Below are 17,020 nucleotides of genomic sequence, written 5' to 3'. Positions count from 1 at the left end.
CACAGCTAATTAATGTCTTCAATTACCGCCAGAACACAACTGACCGCCATCCATTTTGTGGACCCTGGGCCGACTTCAGGTCCACTCTGGCTCCAAGCCCAGGCCTGCTGAGGCAGGGTCCTTCACTGTCGGTGCTCTCTTCAGCAGTCCGCCCTGCAGCCGACATCACCGGAGTAGCCGATCCGGTCACAGGTGCTCTTCAAGAGGGGCAAAGAGGCACCACCATGTCTCTCCCAGGTAGGACGCGCGGGACCTCACATCGGGTGCCTCAGAATCCCCCGCCAACAGCTCCAGAGCTCATCGCTCACCCAGCGAGACTCCCACCATGTCGCAGTGGCAGCTGGGGCCTCCGACTTGCACCCACAGGCCATGGTCATGCCACCGGCATCCGTTGCTCCATTACCATGTTGGAGGCCAACTCTATGCCTCAGCTGAAGCCCCCATTTATCTGTGGCTAAGTAGCTTTATTTGGGGCACTGAGTCAGCAGGATGACACAGAATTCCATATCTGAGGCCGGAGAGAGCGTTAAGTGCTGCCGCTCAGCCATTTTGTTGGCCACGGCCCCCACTAGAGAGAATATTTAAAGATGATATAATTGAAGAGATCGAATCATCTGAATTATTATCTCCAGTGGTGTGACGAAGACGAGATTGTGAACTTTACTATGTGGTGCTTCTAGGACAGTGTGCCACTGGAGTATTACATCCCTTGAGGACGTATGCCTGTTCTATTTTATATCAAATGTGATCAATTTTGGATTCTACACCTCCATACTCGGAAGTAACTACTCATGTAATGTTATGAACATATGTGTTTTAGAGCTTTTTTAATTTATGTTTTTCTCTTTCCATCATAGTCTTATATTTTAAAGCAGTATTTTGACCCCTAGTACTTTTTTTAGGTTGGGTAATGGCAGGGAAGGGTAAACGCACGGGGGGGGGGGGGGGGGGCGGTACAGTTGCTGGTACCATGGATCAGTTTATAACGCGCGCTGTTTCAGTTTTAGAGCACAAAATCGCCATAACTGAGCGACGGCTCTCTACTGAACCAACGCTGTTAAGACGCTCATCTATTGGGACTCTAGCACTAGCTAAATCCCCTTTAAGACTAGTCGGGCCTGTGGTGGGTAGCCCCTCTCAGGTAGAGGACCTTGAGATTCGTCCCTCTTTGAATCAAAGTAACATAAGGATTCCAGAGTCCCCTGTTGTGGACGTTTTGGTAGCTAAAAATTCCTCAAGACCCGATGGTACACACCCCCAGACACGGGCTAGTAAGAAATCCAAATGTACGTCTAACCCCAAAAGAAAAAGAGCTGATGATATTCAAGGGGGGAGGCAGCCGAAACTTTCCAAAAAGACTATCAACCCAAATACTGTTACCTACACGCTATCAGAGGGGGACTGTGAAACTAATGGCGTGGGTAAAAAGATCTCTCTTGACCAGTCACAATGTGATGATGATGAGCTTATCACCAAGATTGAACAGATGGTACGCTCGTTACTACTCCCTTTGGTTGAGAGGGTCAAAGTGATAAATACAAAAGTTGAGTCCCTGGAGCAGACAATGCTTGATAATTTCTGCTCCTTAAAAAATGTCATCAAACTCGTAACAAGTGAGAGAGCTAATCTTAATTTTACCCAAATTCCTGTGGCAGCATCTACAATAAATACCACAGTTACCCCTGTTGTTGGTCCTGCTGTCACCACTAGAGATAGGCTAGGGACTGACCCACCTGTTGCCTTGGATAACACTAGCCAGATCTTGCGATGTATAAGCTCCACTAAAAGTAATAATGGGGGTAATGACACTGAAGAAAAGAACTCTAATGGGACAAACAGGGGCCCGAAGGCAGGACCCAGCAGTATTACTCGTACAGATCCTGCAAAACCTGTACATGTTCACCTTCATCTTCCCCCAGCCTCTCTTCCTTATGTAGCAGTATTAACTGGAGTCCCAGAATTAAAAGATGGCAAGTCTGAATCCTACCCAGAACTTAAAAATAAAGTGACCTTCTGGCTAAATAAAAATAGACCTATGCACTCTGGATTGGATGGGAAGATCCTATTTGCCAGAAGGGTTGACTGGGTTGGAACAAGGCCCAAAGATGTGTAGGGCGACGCCATTGTTATAAATTTTCAAGATAGACGTATAGTGCGTCTTATCTGTGACGATATTTTATCCGGGGGCCAGTTGGGGATAGGGGTGCACGATCTTGGATATTTTTACAATGTACCCACCCACCGCGCTGAAAGATTTTCCCATCATTGGGAGTGCCTAGAGCGCTCCCAGAGCCCATTATTCCCCATTCTGATTATTATAATCCTAATTTTAATCGCAATCTAGGTTATTTTGATTGACCATGAATCTCATCCTCAAAGGGAAGCTACGGTAGTGAGTGCTGTCACTTCGAATAATAGGGTTGAAGCTGAGTTTCCCTTATCCGGGACACCAAATTTTCTTAGCCACTCCCCTTTGCAAACTCACTTAGAGCATTCAAACTACCATGACAGTAGCCCTAATATTACCTGTCAGCCTAATTTGTCGGGAATAGGGTTGGGCTCAATGATTTCGTGGAATATTGCCGGCCTAAAGTCAAAAATGGATTCCCCGGAGTGGGTCCAATTTATGGGTAATTTTGATGTTTGCCTCCTCCAGGAGACTTGGTCCTGCGAGCCGCAGTTTCTCCAGGTTTTTTGAATTTCCACGTTCCTGCATCTAAGGGACCCAAAGGGCGTCCGATGGGTGGGTTAACAATATGGGCTTGCCAAGAATTATTCCTGGTGGTTAATGAAATCAATACAGGCTCCCCTGACATTCAATTGGTCAGACTATCTGCGGGCCCATCGGGTGACGTGGACATCTATAATTTGTACCTGAGGGGGACTAACGGGATGAAATCCAGGACCCTGGTTGCACTGGATTCCCTTATCGCACAGCACTCAAGTGAGAGGGGAGTGCTTGCTGCAGGGGATCTGAATGTAACTTTTGAACCACTCCTAAGTTCAGATTCTTGCTGGGGACTTGACCCTGAAGAAGATCAATTATGGGGTATCCCTGGCCTCGATATGGACCCAATAAAACGTTGGTCCGAGGCAGCAGTCCAGGTCAACGCCCTCTGTTATGAAAGAGGCTTGAGGGCTTTGAATGGAAGAACCCCTGGGGATAAGGAAGGGGCCTACACCTTTGACAATGGCCGACATAGGAGTAGAATTGATTACGTACTCTGCAGCACGAGGTTATGGCAATTTGTAAAAGATATGGTTGTAGTATCCAGACCAGAAAGTGACCATAATCCTTTATGTGTAATGCATCGCTGGTGGAAAAGTAGCAATGCTGAACCAGCAGAGGCGTCATCTACCCCACCTGAGGTACTTCCCTCTAACGACATGCGCAGGCTCAAGTGGAGTGCGGTTAGGTCTAATGAAAAGGTTATTGATAGCATTAATATCTTGCTGTCCGAAGTTGTTGTGGAGCTTGAAAGTTGCAGGCTCTCCGACCAAGGTGTTATGGCAGCCACCGGCCACCACGAAACTTTCTTCGAGGAAATACGTCGGTTTTTTCTTAAACCAACTAGGAGAGGTAGATGACCACCCTTTAAACGCTTGCGGTGGTATGACACTGATTGCAAAAGTGCCAGAACTAACCTTATCACAGCCCTCTCCAGTGGCAGTATTGGTCATGTGAGGGAAGCTCGCCAATTATATAAGAAATGTATAGTTTTGGCCAAAAAGAATTGGGACGAGCAATATTGGTCAGACTTGAAAGAAGCTAGTGATGCCAGGGACTCACGATTATTTTGGAACACCATCAAGTGGGGCAGGGGAGGGTAACCAGATAGACCAACAAATCATGTCTCACAAGATGACTGGGTAAATTACTTTAGGCCCCAATACGCATGTGACCCCCAGACAAATCCTGCAGGGGAAATATCCCATGTTTTTTTCTCTAGTGGCCCTTTTTGCACTAAATACCCTCTAATGGCTCTGGGATCTGTAGCAGCTGGGCGAGCTCCAGGTCTTGATGGGATTCCATCTGATCTTTTTCTTGGTAACAAAAAATCCTGGAGCGAATATATTACCCTTTTGGCAAATGCCATTGCTGTTGGTGCTCCAGTTCCTAAATCCTGGGGGGGGGCTGTCATAATTCCCGTGTTTAAAAAGGGTGACAGAACCCTCCCTGGGAATTATAGACCAATCAGTTTAATCGACACAATTCAGAAGGTCATTGGGAGGATGTTACTGAACCAGGTGTTAGCGTGGGCTGATGATAATATGATTCTCTCCCCCCCTTCAAGCTGGTTTTCGCAAGTCAACCAGCACATTGGATCAGGTCTTTCGATTTGTGCAACTCCACTGGAAAGTGGTTACTCTGGGGAAAGGCAGTCTCTATGTAGCATTTGTGGATCTACGAGCTGCCTTTGACCTTGTCCCTCGCCATCGGCTATGGGTTGTCCTCAATAAATTAGGACTCCCGGTAGAAATCTTGACAATGATAAAGAGGCTCCATGAGCCTAATTTTGCTAGGATCCAGTGGGGAGGAGCAGGCGAAGTCACCCCAGAGTTCCCGGTCGAGCGGGGTGTGTGGCAAGGCTGCACCATGGCTCAAACCCTTTTTTCCTTATATATCAATGGGATTGCCCAAGCTATGCTCAACGCCACTATTGATGCCCCAAAACTTGCTGGAGTTACTACTCCGATATTAATGTTTGCGGATGATACGTTAATTGTATCAAAAACTCCAAATGGCTTGCAGAGAGCTTTAAAAGTCTTTGAGGAATTTTGTCTTGACCATGGTTTGGAGGTAAATGTGGCCAAGACTAAACTTATGGCCTTCAATCCGCATCCAAATCGTAGAGTGAGTAAGTTCTTCCTGGATGGGCAACAAATAGAAAGGGTCTCCAACTTTGTCTACTTGGGCATACATATAACCAGTAGCAGCAAGTGGGATAAGCACATTGAGGTAGCCGCCCTGAAGCTTAGGCAAATCTCAGGAACCCTGATAAGAGAACACAAAAAGTCTTTTACCAAGCCCGTTAAACCTGTACTCCAAGTTTACGAGTCAAAGGCCCTGGGTTCAGTTTTGTATGGGGCAGAATTATGGGGGTTTAATCGGTTGATTCCCCTAACAACAGCAGAAAATTATTTTCTCCGTAGCATAACAAGCCTCCCGCAGAGTTCACCTATGGTCCCTGTAAGGTACGAGCTTGGCAGGAATGCCATTGCAGACATCGCCAGATTACGCCCGATTTTATATCGGCGAAGGCTCTGGACTACTCCCGAGCTCTCTTTGTATGCCAAAGGGATTATTGATGTCATAGATCTAGATGTCTTTCACAAAATTGAATGGCTGAGGCAGCTCCGCCAGACCTTAACAGTCATGGGCATGGTGGGGCTATGGAGTGACCCAACAACTGCGCAGTTTCCCCCAAAGAAAGTTATGAAAGCTATTTATTGGGAGCGAGTTAACCACCAGGTATGGAGTCGTGTAAATCCTAATGGGATGGCTGGTCGCTACCTAGAGGTGAAGTTCACGCCCGCCTTTGAACCTTACTGGGACCTGATCACAAAGCCTAGAGACAGGAAGCTGTATTTCCAGCTGAGAGCAGGTTCTCTTCCAATCAAGTCTCTTACAGGCAGGTGGTCTAGTCCGAATGAAGAAATCTGTCCTGCTTGTGGGGTACATGTAGAATCTATTGCCCATCTACTGTTCGTCTGTCCAGCATTAGCTGTTCCTAGGCGAGTGTGGTTGTCACCATTGTGTAGGAACTTGGGTACCACGAGCAGTGCCGTTGCTTTAAGAATTCTATGCACCAGCACTTCTCCAACCATTTCTATCCCATTAGCAAAATTTTTGGGTTGGGCATGGAACCTAAGGGCGAAAGCCTCTAGCAAACCACAGATAATTCCTCCCCATGCAACCCACATCGTTGTTGCCTAGTGTGAAATTCTGTAAAACGATTTTACAACACTGTAGTTGATGGGGGTTTATTAATTATATATTGTTAAATTTGCTGTTAGCTTGATTAGTTTAATGCTTTTTTTAGAATCAATTTTTTAACCTATTTATTGATGAACTTAACAATTTTAATGTGTTTTTATATGTAGTGTTTTGATTTGTGTTTGTGTCTTTTATGATTTTTGTCAAATCGAATAAAGACTAAAGGAAAGGTCTGTGAGTGGGTCCATGAGTGTCTGAGTGTGTCTGTGAGTGTGTGCGTGAGTATCTGAGAGGATGTCTGAGATGGTACATGAGTGTCTAAGGGAGTGTGTGAGGGGGTCTGTGAGTGGGTGTGAGAGTGCCTGAGTGGGCTTGAAAGTGCTTCTTTGTTTGGTGGAGATGTCCTGATATTCCTCGGCATCAAGAACAAGTCACCAAAATTGGTGGGAAACGTACTGGAGGGAGCTTGCTAAGCTGTCCTTCATCCTGGCAAAAGGTAGGTAAACGCCTGCACACTACTAATGTGGACGGTGCGAAATGGTGAAGATTCCAAGTGATTTGTACATTCGATTATTCTTAGGAGTTTAAATGGAGAACCATGGACTGTGCTCTCACCAGGTAAGGAAAACAAAGGACCCACTAGTCACATCCACGACACATTCCACTCCACTAGATCAACGATGCATTCACCTCCACTAAGCATTTCAGACTGTCTTTCGATATGGAATTGCAGAGAAAGCCCACTTGCTTTGCCTTCGCCATGCTCAGGAGTTAGGATCATTTCTCTTTTACAGAAGTGAAGCTTCAGCTAGGGCACCTGCTATGTTTATATTTGTAAGTGCTTCCTGTTGAGGTTTAATTTCTGTGACATGAGCATCAGGGCCAGAACCGCCCCGGGGACCCCATTCCCTGGGGCCCAGCCAAAATTTAATGGGAGTAGTGGAGCATGTGGCCTCCTCCTTGGGCCAATTGTGGCCTCAGGTACCCCATCTCCGGGGCCTGGCTGTAATTTAATGGGGGAGGGAGGCAGGTGGCCCCCCTCCCTGGGCCAATTTTGGACCTGGGGACCTCATCACCCAGGGCCCGTTCTCGTCTCCCTGGGTGACCTGACCCCACCCAGGGCACCCAGTTTGCATGCTGGGGACTGAGGAGGGAGCCTCTAGGCCTTCTGGTCCCAGTCGGCTTCCTGTCTATTGCACTTCTGCGAGATCCATCAGTGCTCCAGCACACAGGGAGTTGCTGAAAATGCAGCTGCCTGCATGAGAGAGCAAAACTTTCATCTCTTTGAAAGAGATGAAAGCTCTGCAGGTTCCATGAGGAGTGACATGTGGCCCACCTCCTTGGTTCTACTCGGGGATGGCCCCAGGAAGGTGGTGGTCCCCGGGGCCATATATGGCTGTGGAAGGGAGCCGTGCTGCCCACTGCCACTTTTAAATATGTTTTTGGCCCCTGGGAATTGTTGGTCCCTGGGGCATATTAAAGCTCCAGGAGGGGGGGTCCGTGTGGCCCCCCTCCACTATTTTTAGGTCGAGGACCGCCGGTCTGCCGAAGGCAGAACCGGAAGTCGGAGATTTAATGACTTGGAGAAGAGGGGCTTGAACCCGCCCCTCTTCTCCCCTGTTCTCCATTGGCTGGCCTCTTGAATGCTGGCCAGCCATTGGAGAAGAGGTCAGTCACTCCGAACAGGCCCCGTCCTTTTCGGATTCGGGGGCGTGTTTTTTGCAACAAATCTAATTATCTCCTCCAGCCAATGGCTAGAGGAGAGAAAAGCAAAACACGCCCCCGAATCCGAAAACGACGCTGCCTTTCTCCGAGGCATTTCTTCTTGACCTCGGAGAAAGGCAGAGGTGTCTTTTCAGAGCGGGTGTCTGGTCACACTCCATGCCCCTTCCCCTGCCCCAATTCTTACTGGCACACGGTCGGGATACTTCTTGCGGATCTTCTCGCCCTCGGACCGCCGCTTCTCGAACGGGTGCTCCTCCTTATATACGAACTTCATGTCGGGTCCGTGCTGGGGCTCTCCCCTATATTTCAGCACCACTGACTAACTTTTTCTGCCAATTGGCTGTTTTACGTCACTGAATGAAGGCGGGCTATTTCAACGTTAAACTGACTTCGGAATAGTCTGCCCTCTTTTTCACCTGTTGTTTTGCCGTCTTCTATGTCTTTAACCGTCAGTTGTTCTGTCGCTGACTCTACGCATGTGCAGAATGCTCCCCACTCTTCCTGGTTACGAGAGGAAGCCGAGTCCGAGGATACGGGAAAGCAACGGGATACAGGAGGGAGGCGTCAGACGGTGAGAGGAGATAGGTGAGTGGCAAAACGGAGGGCATGAAAGGGGAGGCTTCCCGCGCTGCGGGGGTCGCGGTGAGGCTTTGTAGGCGCCTCCTGGCGCTGCGGCAGTGACGATGGCAGCAAGGGAGTCTGGGGAGTGTAGTCCAGCACTCTCCCGCTCCCGTAGTAATCACCTGGTTCTCGGCGGACCTGGCCCCCACCTCAAGGCACAACAAACAACAGGTAGACTTCCCGCGCTGCGGGGGTCGTGGTGTGGCTTTGTAGGCACCTCCTGGGGCTGCGGCAGTGGCGATGGCAGCAAGGGAGTCAGGGGAGTGTAGTCCAGCACTCTCCCGCTTCCGTAGTAATCACCCGGTTCTCGGAGGACTTGGCCCCCACCTCAAGGCACAACAAACAACAGGTAGGCTCCAAAGCTGCAAAGTGTGAGGGGCCAATCTCCTGGATGCAAGGCCCTCACACCAAGGTGCCCCACTACTGGAGCAACAGTAAGGACTAAGGGCACCAGTCTCATCACCTGCAGCCCGCTCTAAAAAAATTACCTGGTGGGGTAAGTACTGGTGACCTCTGGTGCAACCAAGACTGAATAGGAAAATGTATCCTCTTCAAAGGCTTCCTTTGAAATTCATCTAGATAGCAATGCTCGACACCTCTTGGACAAACATGGAAAAATGACCATGCTACTGTACTACTCATTGCAGTCCGCAGATTTCACACAAATACCTTTTACTTCAAAGTAGGAACATTGAATGACATTGAGACTTTGATCTTTTTAACCACAGGATTGAAAATGCTACAAATAATAAAATTAAAAATAGCAAATCTGCTTCAAGGGAAAAGAACCATGTTGAATTGAAAGTGAAGTATGATGCAGCGGTACATGTATTATGTCAAATATACCTGTGCACACCTGCTCCAACAGTGCCTAGCCGGTAATAAATTACAGAGTAATATGGCACATCAACGTTACCTACTACTGCTATGAAGGAGATACATCAACATCAACGTTTCATTATGTGTTCAATAAGAGTTGTAATCAATAACAGAATATTATATAATTCCCAGCTTAGGCCTACTTATAGGAGGAGTGGGTTCTTCTTGGGTTAAAAATACCCAAGCAAGTAGTGGTCCGACTACGCATCACAGGTTTCCGATGGACAAAAGAAAAGAAATACATTTGCCATCAGCACACACACAGCAGGTTTTGTTATGATCAAAATGCCCCATGTGCAATATTTGTCAACACAAAGTACCACGAATAGCGGTACATCATGACAGCTGCCAAAGGCTGACATAGGAGTACAATGATGATGCAACCTCACAATAATAATTATTACCTAAGGCAGGGACAGCACATATGCTAGACACAGCATCTAGAACTAAACACAGATTGGATACACGGTAGTGCCACGAGAATTAGGAACACTGGAGCAGATTTACAAGCCCCTTGCACCACTTTTGCGTCACTTTTCCCATGTTAAAAATGACGCAAAATTGGCACAAGGGCCTTGTAAATAAGCCCCACTATGGGACAGATTTACAAGCCCGTTGCGCCACTTTTGCGTCACTTTTAACATGGGCAAAGTGATGCAAAAGTGGCGCAAGGTCTTGTAAATCTGCCCCTATGTTTTCATTGGTTTTCATTGTTTTGAAATCATTTCAGACCCAGAAAAAATCTTTGAGCTAAAGCGAGTCCAAAATAAGCTTTTCTTGTTTTCCTCTATCTCATTTTGTCATGGAGGCCCTCCATGACAAAATGAGATAGAGGAAAGCAAGAATCCAGGAAGCTTAAGGTTGCATGTTGAAATTCTTTATTACAAAGCATGACTGGGTGAACAACTTTATTGATTCAGTTGTTTAAAATCGTTACACTTATTGGATGCCACACAATAAAAATAAGACTGTCCTTAATACTTGGTAGAGGCAAGAACATTGGGACCAAAAACATCTTTAAGTTCCAAATCCTGTATTATCCTGTACATGTTAATAAAGCTACATGGCGTATACAAGGTGGCTGCCCTGCCTATTTCTGCAATTGATGCCCTCTGGACTTATTTCATATAAGAAGACATCCCCTTGTGGAGCTACCTTGCACCCCAAAAGCCTCCTCATAAATCGTTGCCCTGTATGCTAATGATAGTAGATATCTTTTTTTTTTGTATTCTTTTTATTGAAGAGCTTGCAATAATAGCACAAAGAGCACCATAACTGGCTCTGTGTGTGTGGGTGGGAGGATCTGTGTGTGTGGGTGGGAGGCTCTGTGTGTGGGTGGCTCTGTGTGGGTGGCTCTGTGTGGGGGTAACTCTGTGTGTAGGTTGCTCTATGTGAGTGGCTCTGTGTGTTTAGGTGGCTGTGTGTGTGGGTGGCTCTGTGTGTGTGGGTGGCTTTGTGTGTGGCTCTGTGTGTGGGTGCAAATGCAATAGGTCTCGCATTTGAGAGAGATTAAGCTATTGACATTGTAAATAACAATGGCGTTTCTTTAAATGTTTTAAAAACAAAAACATAAACAAAAATAATGTCATGAGCAATGCCAATAGCTCTAACTTTAACAATGCCGAGACCGTTGCATTGTAAATGCTTGTTTATAAAGCCCTGGGGAGGTGGTGGTCCCCGGGGCTTAATTAGCATAATGGTGGTCAGTGGCTAAAAAACTTTGCATATTTCCACTGCAGATCTATGACAGATCTGCATGCTCAACCATGCATTGTGATTGGCTTGCTGCAACCTGAAGGAAAAGTTGAAACCTCCACTGGTGGTCCAGAGTCCAAAACAATAAAACAAATAAAAAGATATATGAGGGCAGGGTAGGGTGTACACTGAGCATGTGAGCCCTGTGGAGGGGACCCAGAGGGACAACCCCTAAGGTCAAATAAAAAAAAATGTTTTTGGGGGGTTCTGCAGATTTTATTGTACATAAATATATACAAACATATAATAAAACTCAGATTTAAACATCTTAAGCAAATGACGCTGCTTTGCAGTGAACGGCAGTTGGACAAATATGTGTGTACAAGGTCACGGGCCCATCTGGTCCCCTTCTAGAGATGTCAGTGCTTCCTATGAGGCAAGCAAGAAGAGTGCTCTGGGAATGATGGACACTTTTTAGTTGGGCATATATTGAGGAAAACAATGCTTACAAATCTTTATGAAAATGCAGACAGAGAGCCTATACTTGCCAGTGCAGAAACGCTAACTCCGCCTGCGGATTCTCCAAATATGGTGACTGAATTTGGATCGCCTCCAAAACTGGCAATATTTTCTTGAATCCACTGGAGAGCAGCCACTTGATCCAGAAAACCCCAATTACCGCGAGCATGTTCGTCCCCGGTGCTGAAAGAGAAATAAAAAAGGGATGTTAAACAACGTAGAGATTTTTATTTAAAACTTTTTTTTATTGGTACTTACATGTATCTGTCCCCAATTCGGGGCAAAAAAATTTAACAAAATTTGCTTATTGCAGCTGTAGAAGTACCAAAGTAGAGGGTAAAATTATTACATTGAAAAAAGGAATACTGAAAAACATCCTAAACCAACGGTACATTAAGTGTAGGTACACAGCATTTCCCCAGCATGTGGTGAGGGATTCCAACCCCAGTTCCTGGCATTCAGGTTTGACACATGCATCCCCCCTCAGTGTAACCAATAATATGTCAGCATCTTCAATGCATGTTAACAGCCAGGCTTAGGTTCCGGAACCTGATGTATGTGTTCCAGGTTGACTATCTGCACTCCTGTCCAACCCCGATGTATCTAGAGATTAATGAGTCACGGTAATATCACAGCTCAAAAACAGGCACAAAGCACTCTCGGGACTTCTGTTTATTCAGCAGAGCAAATGCATTTCGGCACCTTTGCCTTCCTCAGTGCTCAATTACAAAAGACATTTCAGTCTCGCAAGTGTTTAAATTGCATCTATGTTCTTATCATTGGCGGAACTTAAATCACAGGCAGCAACAAAGGACTAGCACAGTTCTTCAGTGTAAATACTGTTCTTTAGCCCCCATGTCTGCCAGGCACTATAACAAATGATGACGCTCTCGTTTTCCATTAATCCACAGTTCTTAACGTCTCTTATGGGCAATCTATCATTGGAAAACAAAACAATTATTGTTCTTTTACTGTGCCTTACATGCGGACAGATTTGAAAGTTCTTTGCACATTTACAGCCCCCGTCCACCAACCTTAGACTCGTGCCAACTTGATGATTTAACATGTCCCTCGCCACTGCCGTGGGTCAAAATGAGCCGCATTCCCTCAGCTTGTCGTCTGTATGGCAACAAGACACCAATTCCATAACTGGCGACCCTTCAGGTCGATAGGATAATGCAGCATTGTGTCCTCGGCGGTTCAGGCAGTAATTTAATATAGGCTACCAGTTCACCCAATCTGCCAAACTCAGGGCGGGTGCCATCTCCTGCAAACGCGTGGGTGAGTCACGGTAATATCACAGCTCAAAAACAGGCACAAAGCACTCTCGGGACTTCTGTTTATTCAGTAGAGCAAATGCATTTCGGCACCTTTGCCTTCCTCAGTGCTCAATTACAAAAGACATTTCAGTCTCGCAAGTGTTTAAATTGCATCTCTGTTCTTATCATTGGCGGAACTTAAATCACAGGCAGCAACAAAGGACTAGCACAGTTCTTCAGTGTAAATACTGTACTTTAGCCGCCATGTCTGCCAGGCACTATAACAAATGATGACGCTCTCGTTTTCCATTAATCCACAGTTCTTAACGTCTCTTATGGGCAATCTACAATTGGAAAACGAAACAATTATTGTTCTTTTACTGTGCCTTACATGCGGACAGATTTGAAAGTTCTTTGCACATTTACAGCCCCCGTCCACCAACCTTAGACTCGTGCCAACGTGATGATTTAACATGTCCCTCGCCACTGCCGTGGGTCAAAATGAGCAGCATTCCCTCAGCTTGTCGTCTGTATGGCAACAAGACACCAATTCCATAATTGGCGACCCTTCAGGTCGATAGGATAATGCAGCATTGTGTCCTCGGCGGTTCAGGCAGTAATTTAATATAGGCTACCAGTTCACCCAATCTGCCGAACTCAGGGCGGGTGCCATCTCCTGCAAACGCGTGGGTGAGTCACGGTAATATCACAGCTCAAAAACAGGCACAAAGCACTCTCGGGACTTCTGTTTATTCAGTAGAGCAAATGCATTTCGGCACCTTTGCCTTCCTCAGTGCTCAATTACAAAAGACATTTCAGTCTCGCAAGTGTTTAAATTGCATCTCTGTTCTTATCATTGGCGGAACTTAAATCACAGGCAGCAACAAAGGACTAGCACAGTTCTTCAGTGTAAATACTGTTCTTTAGCCGCCATGTCTGCCAGGCACTATAACAAATGATGACGCTCTCGTTTTCCATTAATCCACAGTTCTTAACGTCTCTTATGGGCAATCTATCATTGGAAAACAAAACAATTATTGTTCTTTTACTGTGCCTTACATGCGGACAGATTTGAAAGTTCTTTGCACATTTACAGCCCCCGTCCACCAACCTTAGACTGGTGCCAACTTGATGGTTTAACATGTCCCTCGCCACTGCCGTGGGTCAAAATGAGCCGCATTCCCTCAGCTTGTCGTCTGTATGGCAACAAGACACCAATTCCATAATTGGCGACCCTTCAGGTCGATAGGATAATGCAGCATTGTGTCCTCGGCGGTTCAGGCAGTAATTTAAGATACGCTACCAGTTCACCCAATCTGCCGAACTCAGGGCGGGTGCCATCTCCTGCAAACGCGTGGGTGAGTCACGGTAATATCACAGCTCAAAAACAGGCACAAAGCACTCTCGGGACTTCTGTTTATTCAGTAGAGCAAATGCATTTCGGCACCTTTGCCTTCCTCAGTGCTCAATTACAAAAGACATTTCAGTCTCGCAAGTGTTTAAATTGCATCTATGTTCTTATCATTGGCGGAACTTAAATCACAGGCAGCAACAAAGGACTAGCACAGTTCTTCAGTGTAAATACTGTTCTTTAGCCGCCATGTCTGCCAGGCACTATAACAAATGATGACACTCTCGTTTTCCATTAATCCACAGTTCTTAACGTCTCTTATGGGCAATCTATCATTGGAAAACGAAACAATTATTGTTCTTTTACTGTGCCTTACATGCGGACAGATTTGAAAGTTCTTTGCACATTTACAGCCCCCGTCCACCAACCGTAGACTGGTGCCAACTTGATGATTTAACATGTCCCTCGCTACTGCCGTGGGTCAAAATGAGCCGCATTCCCTCAGCTTGTCGTCTGTATGGCAACAAGACACCAATTCCATAATTGGCGACCCTTCAGGTCGATAGGATAATGCAGCATTGTGTCCTCGGCGGTTCGGGCAGTAATTTAATATACGCTACCAGTTCACCCAATCTGCCTAACTCAGGGCGGGTGCCATCTCCTGCAAACGCGTGGGTGAGTCACGGTAATACCACAGCTCAAAAACAGGCACAAAGCACTCTCGGGACTTCTGTTTATTCAGTAGAGCAAATGCATTTCGGCACCTTTGCCTTCCTCAGTGCTCAATTACAAAAGACATTTCAGTCTCGCAAATGTTTAAATTGCATCTCTGTTCTTATCATTGGCGGAACTTAAATCACAGGCAGCAACAAAGGACTAGCACAGTTCTTCAGTGTAAATACTGTTCTTTAGCCGCCATGTCTGCCAGGCACTATAACAAATGATGACGCTCTCGTTTTCCATTAATCCACAGTTCTTAACGTCTCTTATGGGCAATCTATCATTGGAAAACAAAACAATTATTGTTCTTTTACTGTGCCTTACAAGCGGACAGATTTGAAAGTTCTTTGCACATTTACAGCCCCCGTCCACCAACCTTAGACTCGTGCCAACGTGATGATTTAACATGTCCCTCGCCACTGCCGTGGGTCAAAATGAGCAGCATTCCCTCAGCTTGTCGTCTGTATGGCAACAAGACACCAATTCCATAATTGGCGACCCTTCAGGTCGATAGGATAATGCAGCATTGTGTCCTCGGCGGTTCAGGCAGTAATTTAATATAGGCTACCAGTTCACCCAATCTGCCGAACTCAGGGCGGGTGCCATCTCCTGCAAACGCGTGGGTGAGTCACGGTAATATCACAGCTCAAAAACAGGCACAAAGCACTCTCGGGACTTCTGTTTATTCAGTAGAGCAAATGCATTTCGGCACCTTTGCCTTCCTCAGTGCTCAATTACAAAAGACATTTCAGTCTTGCAAGTGTTTAAATTGCATCTCTGTTCTTATCATTGGCGGAACTTAAATCACAGGCAGCAACAAAGGACTAGCACAGTTCTTCAGTGTAAATACTGTTCTTTAGCCGCCATGTCTGCTAGGCACTATAACAAATGATGACGCTCTCGTTTTCCATTAATCCACAGTTCTTAACGTCTCTTATGGGCAATCTATCATTGGAAAACGAAACAATTAGTGTTCTTTTACTGTGCCTTACAAGCGGACAGATTTGAAAGTTCTTTGCACATTTACAGCCCCCGTCCACCAACCGTAGACTGGTGCCAACTTGATGATTTAACATGTCCCTCGCCACTGCCGTGGGTCAAAATGAGCCGCATTCCCTCAGCTTGTCGTCTGTATGGCAACAAGACACCAATTCCATAATTGGCGACCCTTCAGGTCGATAGGATAATGCAGCATTGTGTCCTCGGCGGTTCAGGCAGTAATTTAATATACGCTACCAGTTCACCCAATCTGCCGAACTCAGGGCGGGTGCCATCTCCTGCAAACGCGTGGGTGAGTCACGGTAATACCACAGCTCAAAAATAGGCACAAAGCACTCTCGGGACTTCTGTTTATTCAGTAGAGCAAATGCATTTCGGCACCTTTGCCTTCCTCAGTGCTCAATTACCAAAGACATTTCAGTCTCGCAAGTGTTTAAATTGCATCTCTGTTCTTATCATTGGCGGAACTTAAATCACAGGCAGCAACAAAGGACTAGCACAGTTCTTCAGTGTAAATACTGTTCTTTAGCCGCCATGTCTGCCAGGCACTATAACAAATGATGACGCTCTCGTTTTCCATTAATCCACAGTTCTTAACGTCTCTTATGGGCAATCTATCATTGGAAAACAAAACAATTATTGTTCTTTTACTGTGCCTTACATGCGGACAGATTTGAAAGTTCTTTGCACATTTACAGCCCCCGTCCACCAACCTTAGACTGGTGCCAACTTGATGATTTAACATGTCCCTCGCTACTGCCGTGGGTCAAAATGAGCCGCATTCCCTCAGCTTGTCGTCTGTATGGCAACAAGACACCAATTCCATAATTTGCGACCCTTCAGGTCGATAGGATAATGCAGCATTGTGTCCTCGGCGGTTCAGGCAGTAATTTAATATACGCTACCAGTTCACCCAATCTGCCTAACTCAGGGCGGGTGCCATCTCCTGCAAACGCGTGGGTGAGTCACGGTAATATCACAGCTCAAAAACAGGCACAAAGCACTCTCGGGACTTCTGTTTATTCAGTAGAGCAAATGCATTTCGGCACCTTTGCCTTCCTCAGTGCTCAATTACAAAAGACATTTCAGTCTCGCAAGTGTTTAAATTGCATCTATGTTCTTATCATTGGCGGAACTTAAATCACAGGCAGCAACAAAGGACTAGCACAGTTCTTCAGTGTAAATACTGTTCTTTAGCCGCCATGTCTGCCAGGCACTATAACAAATGATGACGCTCTCGTTTTCCATTAATCCACAGTTCTTAACGTCTCTTATGGGCAATCTATCATTGGAAAACGAAACAATTATTGTTCT

At 46.1% G+C, this 17,020-nt stretch overlaps 1 protein-coding gene across 1 annotated transcript in view; it reads right to left on the bottom strand.

Moving 5' to 3' along the window:
* Positions 1–17,020, bottom strand: part of LOC146776058 (cocaine esterase-like) — a 605,874-nt gene that overhangs the window by 240,247 nt on the left and 348,607 nt on the right. The window contains exon 6 of the mRNA XM_085638256.1: positions 11,407–11,560. Coding sequence (XP_085494382.1) covers positions 11,407–11,560 — 154 coding nt within the window. The remainder of the gene's footprint in view (positions 1–11,406; positions 11,561–17,020) is intronic.

The sequence above is a fragment of the Triturus cristatus genome, chromosome 12 (assembly GCF_964204655.1).
Source record: "Triturus cristatus chromosome 12, aTriCri1.1, whole genome shotgun sequence".
NCBI lineage: Eukaryota > Metazoa > Chordata > Amphibia > Caudata > Salamandridae > Triturus > Triturus cristatus.
The sequence above is the reverse complement of the archived record's forward strand: the minus strand, read 5'-3'. Positions and strand labels throughout refer to the sequence as shown.